The 10,686-nt window shown below is 42.6% G+C and overlaps 1 protein-coding gene across 1 annotated transcript; it reads left to right on the top strand.

The window, feature by feature from the left end:
* The first annotated feature begins 4,700 nt into the window (after window positions 1-4,700).
* On the top strand, window positions 4,701-7,490 carry LRRTM3 (leucine rich repeat transmembrane neuronal 3). The gene is made up of 2 exons (XM_088473949.1): window positions 4,701-5,124; window positions 5,697-7,490. Exons 1-2 carry the CDS (start codon window positions 5,121-5,123, stop codon window positions 7,232-7,234), a joined length of 1,542 nt encoding a protein of 513 aa, XP_088330075.1. The 5' UTR covers window positions 4,701-5,120; the 3' UTR covers window positions 7,235-7,490.
* Window positions 7,491-10,686: the final 3,196 nt, after the last annotated feature.

Genomic DNA, 10,686 nt, shown 5'->3' with positions numbered 1-10,686 from the left:
TCACAGTTAAACAAAACATTTACTGATTTGCCTCCTTACAATTGTATTTCTGCATTAACTCCTGCAGTCCAGCACCATCTAACTGTAATATCTGTCTTGTTTACAATAATGTCTTTTGTATGCCATAATTCCCTGTTATCTATCTATTATACTGCTTTTATACCTAAATTCTGGGATTGACCCGGAGGTTGGAACAGAGAGCCCGATTCAGACCCGCTCGCTAGATGTATTCGCACGCAGCCGTCAGCTGCCAAAGTATGCAAATCCCGCGAGCACACGGCAAGACATTAGCACGCCCACTATGTCTTGGCGTGCGATCGCGGTGTGTATTTAGACGCCCACCAGCCTGTCATAAGACGCCCACTTTCCCTTAGTAATACGCGTCATCTCCAGGAAGTGTATTCAACAATCGGTAACATCGGACCATACGCAGCACTTGTGGCTGACCATACCCTACTACAAGCACTGCGAGTGCTTCAGTGTGTAATTCAGCCAGTGTGTATGACGCTGCATCTTAATTATGCACGCCCCTGAAATGGCATTCAGACGCACAGACACGCCTGTGTTCGCACTACTACTCCCCCGTTTCAATCAACCAACCCCAGTCACCACCCACAAATGGCTCATCCTGTCACTCATCCTAGCAAGGCGTCTATGCACAGGGTGCGAATGCTTCCCGATCATATGGACTAGTTTGCGCACGCGTACTTCATCTTATACGCATGCACATATTTCAAACATCGGCAGGCTACGTGTGAACGCAGCCTAGTGAACGGGTCTGAATCGGGCCCAGGGTTCCAAACCAGATCAGACCAGGAATTTACCCGACGCTGACCCAGGATATTCCCGAGTCAGAGCTGTTCACACAAGAGCTGGATCTGCAGTGACTTAATCTTCAAGCGCCACTGAAGCCAGATAATCGGCCGGCATGCGGCACGTTCCAGGTCATCGTGACCCGAATCGCACCGTTTACATTGCAGGGTTTCATGGGTCATTCCCGTGTTAAACCCTGCAAGTTACCTGGGTAAGCCGGGAATCCAACCCTGTCCCCTTTTACACCAAGGAGCTACCCGGGTTAGCCCTGCAAAAACCCAGGTTTTAGCTCTGGTGTAATAGGGGTATTAGTGATGCAACTATTATGACTTAAACCTACCCTTTAAGTTGTCTCTATCTGCCTCTCTGTATATGCATGCATTTTATCAGCAGAAAATTAGCTCCAGGGCCGGATTTAGTCATCGGACGGCCTGGGGTACTTAAGACAGGGAGACCTGCCATCACTTTTCCGGCCCTCCTCCTCCGGTCAGCACCGCCCACACTTGTCGTCTGGGCATAACAAAATGGTAGTGGCTAGATCCCCTTCAGTATTTGTACGCATACTTGCCTACCCTCCCGATTTGGCCAGGTGCCTCCTGAAAACCTCCCAGCCCCCGGGTCCCACAGGACACGCTGTGTGCATGCCGCAGAGCAGCTAATCACCACCGAACACAGCACTGCCTTAGTCAGCAAATCCTGCTCTGGAGTGTGTTAGCCAATCAGCGTGTGCCCAGCGCACCTGAGAGTTGTTGGAGCAGCGTGTGCTGTAATGGGAGGCTTAGGCTGATCTTCCATCCGCCCATGGGCTCTGTTTCCAGACGATATCCGGCTTCTCCCAGCATCCAGAGCGCCAGAGACATGCCTGGATGTGTGTGCAGCAGCGCACCATGCATCCTGTCCTCCAGCTGCCATACAGAAGTTACGGGGCCAAGGCAATGGCAGGGTGGACATGGGCAGGGTCGCCATCAAGGGGGTACAGCCGGCCCCTCTCTGGTCCCGCAGCGTGCAGTGGAACTTGCCTGCTAACTGTCTTTTTCTGCCTGTGACACGAAGGCTGTGACTAATAAGTAGTGTGCTGGATCATCAGCGCGCTGCTGGTTCCCTGTCTCCGTTCTTTCCCAGATACCAGCTTGGGAGGCGATATGATGCAGGAGAATGGAAGCGGATGAATATGTCTCACTAAATAGCATCTTTTCCACACGTGGGTCCGTGAATGTATTGTGAATACAGCAGTTATATGTGGGTAATCCTGGATGGACACGTGATAACCAGTGCCCCAGCTCAGGAACCAGATTTGGGTCAGAGGGGCTGAGCCTGCGATGAGGGTCAATGATGTTTGGGGGCACTTGGGAATTAACCACTGCCTTGCCATAGGGCATGTTAATGCATCCCATAACTCCTCAGCTGCTGCACAGTGGCAGGGCATGCTGAAACTTCTAGTACATTGTGGTAAGCACGGGTTGTTTAACCCTGCTATGATATATGATATATGACTTTACCTCTTTGGTCATGGGCTACAGATCTAACCAAGAAGTTAAAGTTGGAGTTTATGCTCAGTATTGATGTACAGTGTGTGTGATGTGGGAATGTCTGAATGAGGAGGGGCTTGAGGTGCATGTTAGTACTGCAAGGCCACCTGTGACCCCTGTTCCCCTCTCCCCATGTCTGTACCCCTTCTACTCTCCTGTGTCCCATTCCCCTCTCCCCATGTCTGTACCCCTTCTACTGTCCTGTGTCCCGTGCCCCTCTCCCCATGTCTGTACCCCTTCTACTCTCCTGTGTGTACCCCCTCTTACCCTCTCTCCAAGTCTGTACCTCTTCTGCTCTCCAGTGTACTCTCCCCTCCCACCCCTGTTCCTTCTCCCCATGTCTGTACTCCTTTTACTCTCCTGTGTCCCCTCTTACTCACTCTCCATGTCTGTACCTCTTCTGCTCTCCAGTGAACTCTCCCCTCCCACCCCTGTTCCTTCTCCCCATGTCTGTACCCCTTTTACTCTCCTGTGCCCCCTCTTACTCTCTCTCCATGTCTGTACCTCTTCTGCTCTCCAGTGTACTCTCCCCTCCCACCCCTGTTCCTTCTCCCCATGTCTGTACCCCTTTTACTCTCCTGTGCCCCCTCTTACTCTCTCTCCATGTCTGTACCTCTTCTGCTCTCCAGTGTACTCTCCCCTCCCACCCCTGTTCCTTCTCCCCATGTCTGTACCCCTTTTACTCTCCTGTGCCCCCTCTTACCCTCTCTCCATGTCTGTACCTCTTCTGCTCTCCAGTGTACTCTCCCTTCCAACCCTGTGCTCCCTGTTTCTGTTTCTCCCCATGTCATTTTCAGTGCAAAATATGCGTTATAGTGTGTTTTTATGCACTACAGGCAGTGAGGCATAAATTGTGATGGGGCCCAGAAATTGTCGAGTAGGACTCCAATTTTTTAAAGTGAGAGGTCCCCGAGACCCACATTTGTGCTCACTCACCACGATCACTGTGGCTATCGTGAACCCACTGTACAATACTGCACTATGGGCCTGATTCTGAGTCTGATATAGTGGCAATGTCAAATGCAGTGGAGAAACGATATTTGTTTCCACATGCATCTGAGCCACACACCAAGTATGTGTCCAGATTTTTATCGTGCAGAGCCAGAGTAGGAATTTAGATGCACCATAGCAGAAATGTATGGGGCATTCCTGGGTGGTGTTGTAGACGTGTCGCCGTTAGTGGTTGCAGTCATAGACACAGGACTGTTCACATACAGTAGTAGGCTAAATTCAGAAGTATAATCAGCATCTGCCATAGTTCTGATGCAAGTTTATATGGTGCAATGATGGTGCATCTACAGACACGCCAAGCAGTGTTTAAGTGTTTATGGACACTGAAAGTGGACATCTCAATTCTTCAGTGGGCCCCTACTATTCCCCTGGTAGGCCCTTTATGCCCCAGTCCGACACTGAGCACTGCCCTGGACATATATGTACATATTGGTCTCCCAATGCACTGGATAGTGTATTCTTATGCAGTATTAATAATTAATCATATTGATGGTCTATAGCAGTGCATGTTTTCCAGATCTAGTTGGTGCACAGGTGTATTTATTACTGGCTGACACGTGTTAAAAAGATCTACAGGTGGTGCTAATTATTTTATTTGTGATACTGAGAACAACATGCAGCACTAGTAAAATTATATTATATTAGTGTTTCTATTGTGGTCATGGTGTGGGCTAGGGAGGGGAGGGTCCAGGCAACCGGAAACCCCCCTGCATTTGCCTATGCACTTTCTACCCTAGGAAGACCTCTCTGCCTGCTGCTACTTAGTACCCTGGTAGCACCAGCCACCAAATGCCTGGTATCATGGCATGTCTTACAGGAAACTCACACCTGCTTCCATGGTCACGACCAATGCAGTAAAAAATAAATAAAAAATAAATAAAAATAATAATATATATATATATTTAAATATATATATATATATATATATATATATATATATATTCCACAGGATCCACCCATACTATGCTATACAATATAATCGACAGTAGCATGGACTATACATGTACACAACATCAGGAAAGAGAGCTCAATATAATTATAAACATAAAATAAAACTAAACTTTTACACATTACAGAAACATTAAAATTAACACTGCATTTTAATCATCCTTTATGCTGTTTATTCAGGGAACTAGCGTGCCTGATTTGTTTTACATATATTTAAATGATTTCATGGCACGGAATAATATGCAGCACACGAGGAAAGAAGACCCATGCATACAGATATGCATAATATAACATCGGTTACGGCCTTTAGGGGGCGCTCTCCTGTCGGAGAGAATGAATGCAGGCAGAGCACCATCTCAGCGTAAGAGGCTCATCAGCTCATACTTACAGAGAGCTGGAGGGACAATGCTGTGTTCTGCTGCCGCTGAGGGAAGGCTGCTCTAGGGATGCAAGATAGTTGCTTTATCGGATTTATAACTGCATGGGTGAAAACAATATTATCCTGACGGCAGTCATTTCCATGGCGCATTGATGATGCAACATAGATATCTTCTTAGCTGGAGATTATGATCCAGAACAGAGGGTAAAGTGACCCCTTTCCCAAATATCCAGTGCTGGGGCTGTGCACAAGTATTGGGCAATATCCAGGAGCCGCCAAATAATGATGGTGCAAAGTGCTCATCATCTCTCAGAGGGAGCTAAGTCAGTGGATGTCTGGAAGCAGCCCTGAGTCACCACAATGCAGCTGGCAGAGGCTAAGTGCCTATGGCCCCATAGGCAATAACTACACCTGAGGATCAGCTCTCAAATGAACGAAGAATGGGTACGTGTTACTTGCAGGATGCTACTATTGCACACACATATACCTGGATTCACGTCCAGAGGACATGTGCAAGTGTATATATATATATATATATATATATATATATATATATATACATACATATATACACATGCACATATTTTTAATATTGTCACAAAAATTATGTAGATTATATTTTATATACAAACACTTGTATGTTATACATTTGTTTGTACATTTTATATATAAATTATATATGTTCATTGTATATCATATTTGTAAATAATAATAAAGAATTGTTGTGCCTTAATTTAAAAATTGTACTTCAATGTATATAGCACTTAAAAGTAGTAATCCAAAATTTAGTAATTAATACTAAATATATATATATATATATAATTTGTGTGTGTCTGTGTATGTTTATGCTTTAACTATGTATTTGCAGTTCAGTGCTAGATGGTACACAATGGGCACAATGTTTTTGATACACATGAAATAACTGGAGTCATACAGTTGTTCTGTTACTAATATATGCTGTGTGTATATTCTCTACATTGTAAATCAGAAAATCACTTCCAGGCTTTTGCTTGTAGGTGTCAACCCTTATCGGTTATTAAGAGGATCAGCTGTATTCCTGCTTGTAGTCTTGCTGGTTTTCATGGCTATGCCCTCCTCTGCTGAACGTGGGTGCCCTACAGAATGTAGGTGTGATGGAAAAATGTTTTATTGCGAATCTCAGAAGCTGCAGGAAATCCCTTCATCTATATCTCCTGGATGTGTCGGGTTATCTTTCCGGTATAACAGCCTCCACTTGCTGAAATATAATCAATTCAAAGGTCTTAATCAGCTCACTTGGTTGTACATAGACCACAACCATATAAGCAGTATTGATGAGAATGCGTTCAATGGGATTCGCAGGTTAAAGGAGCTGGTACTGAGTTCTAATAGGATTTCCCATCTGCTAAACAACACCTTCAGACCAGTCACCAACCTGAGGAACCTGGATCTCTCCTACAACACAATACAAAAATTGGGACCTGGTCAGTTCAAGGGCCTGAGGAAACTTCAGAGCTTGCACTTAAGATCGAATTTGTTGCGAAACATTCCAGTTAGAATATTTCAGGACTGTAGAAACCTAGAAATGGTGGATCTAGGTTACAATAGAATACGAAGTTTGGCTAGAAATGTTTTTACGGGTATGATCAGACTGAAAGAACTGCATTTAGAGCACAATCATTTCTCCAAACTTAACCTAGCTCTTTTCCCCAGATTGGTTAGTCTACAGAACCTCTACTTACAGTGGAATAGGATCGGCCTTATTGGACAAACCATGTCTTGGACCTGGACCTCATTACAAAGGCTTGATTTATCTGGCAACGAGATTGAGGCTTTCAGCGGCCCAAGTGTATTTCAGTGTGTGCCCAATCTTCAGCGACTTAACCTGGATTCCAACAAGCTGACCTTTATAGGCCAAGAGATCTTGGACAGCTGGGGATCCCTCACAGATGTTGGTCTTGCTGGGAATATCTGGGAGTGTAGCAGAAATATCTGCTCTTTGGTCAACTGGCTGAAAAGTTTTAAAGGCTTGAGAGACAACACTATTATTTGTGCCAGCCCTAAGGATCTGCAGGGAGTCAATGTCGTCCAGGCTGTCGAGAGCTACAATATTTGCAGCAAAAATGTGACAGAAAGCAGGGAGCTGAAAACCACTGATCGGAATACAACTGTAAAACACAAAATAACAAGGACTAAACATGAAAGTAACCACTCAATGCCTCCGACTGTTGGAATAACAGTACCTGGTTATGATACCGGTGGGAATGCAGTTAGTGTTTCTTTACATAAAATTATAGCAGGGACGATTGCGCTCTTTTTATCACTGTTAGTGATCTCCTTAGTAATCTATGTGTCGTGGAGAAGGTCTCCAGCAGGTATAAGACATCTGCAGCAAGCAACGCTTAGGAAAAATCACAGCCAAACTAAAAGATCATCCCTAACACAAATTAGCCTAACACCACAGGAATTTTATGTGGACTACAAACCTGCAACAAGCAGAGAGACTTGCGAATCAATAAACACCACTGGATCCTGCACATTTACCAAATCAGGTTCCAGGGAATGTGAGGTATAAAGATTGAAAATACATGTTTTCTTTCTATTATTTTTATTATTTTAGAACAACTTTTTTTATTTATGGAACTGCGATAAACTTTCTTATTTTTCACTAATGTCACATATAGACAACTGTATAAATATTATTCTGTTTTATTTCTGCTACCAAATTATTAAGATATGGGTATTACAAGATAGCCACTGTAAAGTCACAATGAGATGGTGTGCAATATATTGTGAGTTATGGTGCTGTTTTATTTTTTATTTTGGATTAAAGTATCACTTGTTTGAGGTTTTGTAGCGTTTGCTAACATTTATTTCAAATTTGCTGCAGTGTGAATTGAACTCTCTTCTGTTGTTCTATAAGGTTGGGCAGTTCTATAGAGGAAATATTGGCTAAATATGCAAATACATAGCCATTTATCTGTGGGTCAATCAGTTATATCACTACATCTAATTAATATTTGTTATATTGCTATTCCAAGCTTGAAAACATTGTCACTCTCTTCTGTTATTAGAAAAGCAATGTTTGAAATATACTACAGTGCTTTGTGATCTCACCAATCCGATCAAACTTCTGCCAACCCTTACATGGCTTTTCCGGATGTCAGGATCCAGACACCTTCCCTAGCAGTATTGCAGGCTGGTGTAGCATCACAGACAATATGAGTTACTCTATTCTGATGTTTTAAGCTTGACTTTGCCAGCGAAAAAAAGTTCTAACATTGAAATATTGCTGAAATTGGCACACCATCATTTCTATCCTAAAGTATTTATAATTGTGTGCCCATTGTTCTCTCATGTCATGTCTACAATTTGTCATGAGTCATGTCAATAACTAGTTAGAAGAACATAGTGGCACTCGTACAAATTTATGTTTTGCTCTAAATCAAGGTTTCTTATTTTGGTATGCAGTCAACAAGTTGACGTTCACAATGTTGACAATTATGATGTCAACATGGTTAAAATGTCGACATATGAAATGTTGGTGTTAACTATCGGGGTTAGGGTTGGGTTTAGGGGCTTGAAATAGACTTACCGCACAAGCGCATTCTGACCATGTCAGCAATTCATCATGAACATGTCGACATAACATTCTCATGGCGACACTATGAATGTGTACATGGTGAATGTTGATATGATTTACCAAACTCCTTATTTTATTGCCCAGGAATTAGATTTGGGACCCATGATGTAGTTTTGGGGACGTATATGTGGATTCAAAATTACAACACCTGAAATGTTAACTGTATTAGAGTATATTTATAATTCAATGACAGACATGTTCCATAGAGTGGTTTTCCATATTTAGATACAAATCTCTATACTTAGAGCTCCTCCTGTTATGCTTTATTGAGGCTTTTTACTGTGAGATACCGTCACCTTGTGATCTTATTGTAGCTAATTTATCATCTAATAAAATATTGGAAGGAATTTTAATTAATGCTAGCCAGAAATATGAAAAAGATAATAACTTTATAACAATATCAGCTTGAGTTCATGAAGGACGGGTCATGCCAAACAAATCTAATACGTTTTTTCTGAATGGGTAAGTTGCAAGAAGTATCTTGGTAGTGCACAGTATGTAATGTACTTGGATTCTTCAAAGGATTTTGTACTGGTTAACCAATAGTGGAATTGCTGCCATTACAGGTGTTCTGACGGCTATAGGGCCTGCAGGTTATGTCACTTTGTTCCCTGTTCCCAAATGGGACTTCACTGCATTTGCGCAGAAGAGCAAATCTAGGGCTTCGAGAGCAGTTGGGCTGGGATCGCCCACAAGCCCTGCAACAAAGTTTGGGGCCTGGCAATAGAGCATTACACCCCAGAATCCAATATAGCAGATTGGTACATTGGATGAGAATGCCTGAACTAGGGGGAAATATGTACAAGTATTCAACCACGTAAAAGGTCAACAGATTTGTCTGTATTGCAAATTACACTTGCACAGATTGTTTCAAACAGCATTTTTATTGTGTACCAATAGGCTTTTAAAGCAACTTTTCAAACTCATAATTCATTATTTGCCTGCAGATATTGATTAATACAACAAAAATCTAAATTGTTGCTTGCATAACTATTCCACCCCTGCAGACTAGTACTTGGTAGAACCACTTTTACTGCATTAACGGCTTTACTTCTGTTGGGTTAAGGTTCTAATAGGTTTGTACCGTTTGGGAATGATTTTTGCCCATTCTTTCTAACTGATTTGCTCCGGTTGTTCAGGTTGGGTTGGATGAGCCTTGAGGACTGCAATTTTCAAATATTGTTCACTTGGTTGAGATTTGGACTTTGACATGGCTGTTGTAGAACATTCAAGTTTTTGTTGTTAAGCCATGCCATTGTTACTTTGGCCTTGTGCTTGAGATCATTGTCCTGCTGAGAAGTAAACTTTTGCCCAAGCTTTAGTTGCCTAGCAGACTGTAGCAGGTTCTCTTGCAGTATCTCCCTGCATATTGCACCATCCATCGGTCCTTCATTGTAACAAGATGCCCAGTTCCCTCTGAGGAAAAGCATCCCCACAACATGATGCTGCTACTCCCGGTTTGCTTCATACATAGCATTGGGGCCAAATAACTCATCTGACCATAAATTCTTGTCCCACATTTTAGATGGGTCACTCTCTTTTTCAGTAATTTCTTCTTTCTAGCCAGCATCCTATACAGGCCAGTTGTATGCAGAGCTCTTCATATGGCTGACTGGTGAACCTTCACTCCAGTCTCAGCCACTGAACTCTGTAGCTCCTCAAAGTGATATTTGGCATCTCTGTGGCTAACCTCATAGCTCTTCTTCTTACTCTGATTCTGTATCGAGGGATGGCCTTGTCTAGGCAGTGCTTGGGTGGTATGATGCAGCGTCTGTTTCCTCGCAATTGATCCAACAGTGCTCACTGGGACACCCAAGCACTTGGATATTATTTTGTAGCCTTTCCCTACCATTTTCATGTCTATAACTTTAATTTTCTCCGAATGCTCTTTGGTCTTTATTTTCACAGCTTTCCTTTGGTTTCACATTGTGACCAATGTTGTTTAATTAGGGGGTCTTTTATCCCTACAAGCTGACCTTTTTAATGTTTCATAGGTAGAGACTAACTGAAAACCATTTGTTAGGGCAATATATTTCATCTTTGTAAACTTGGAGCTTCCACTGCACAGGGGTCAAGTACTTATGCAGGTACCATTTCTCAGTTTTTATTTTTTTAAAAACCTGTAGTGTCCTTATGGCTCTGCTATCTGGTGTTCCTCCTCCTGTACCCCCACACAATCCAGCTTTTTCTTATTTTATACTCCTTTTTGTATTTACTACATGTTGTTGACTAACACATCATGATTTAAAAAAAAATTAAAATGAAAATATGGTAGTTTCACATCATCCATCATTTTTTTCTGTACTGCATTTTGTAGTTTCAGAGTCTATTTGATACCATATCACATACCGTAGCTTTACTGTTACCGTATATACTCGAGTATA

Source organism: Taudactylus pleione, unplaced genomic scaffold, assembly GCF_031769625.1.
Source record: "Taudactylus pleione unplaced genomic scaffold, aTauple2 ptg000016l, whole genome shotgun sequence".
Lineage (NCBI taxonomy): Eukaryota > Metazoa > Chordata > Amphibia > Anura > Myobatrachidae > Taudactylus > Taudactylus pleione.
This window is presented reverse-complemented; position numbering and strand designations above follow the sequence as displayed.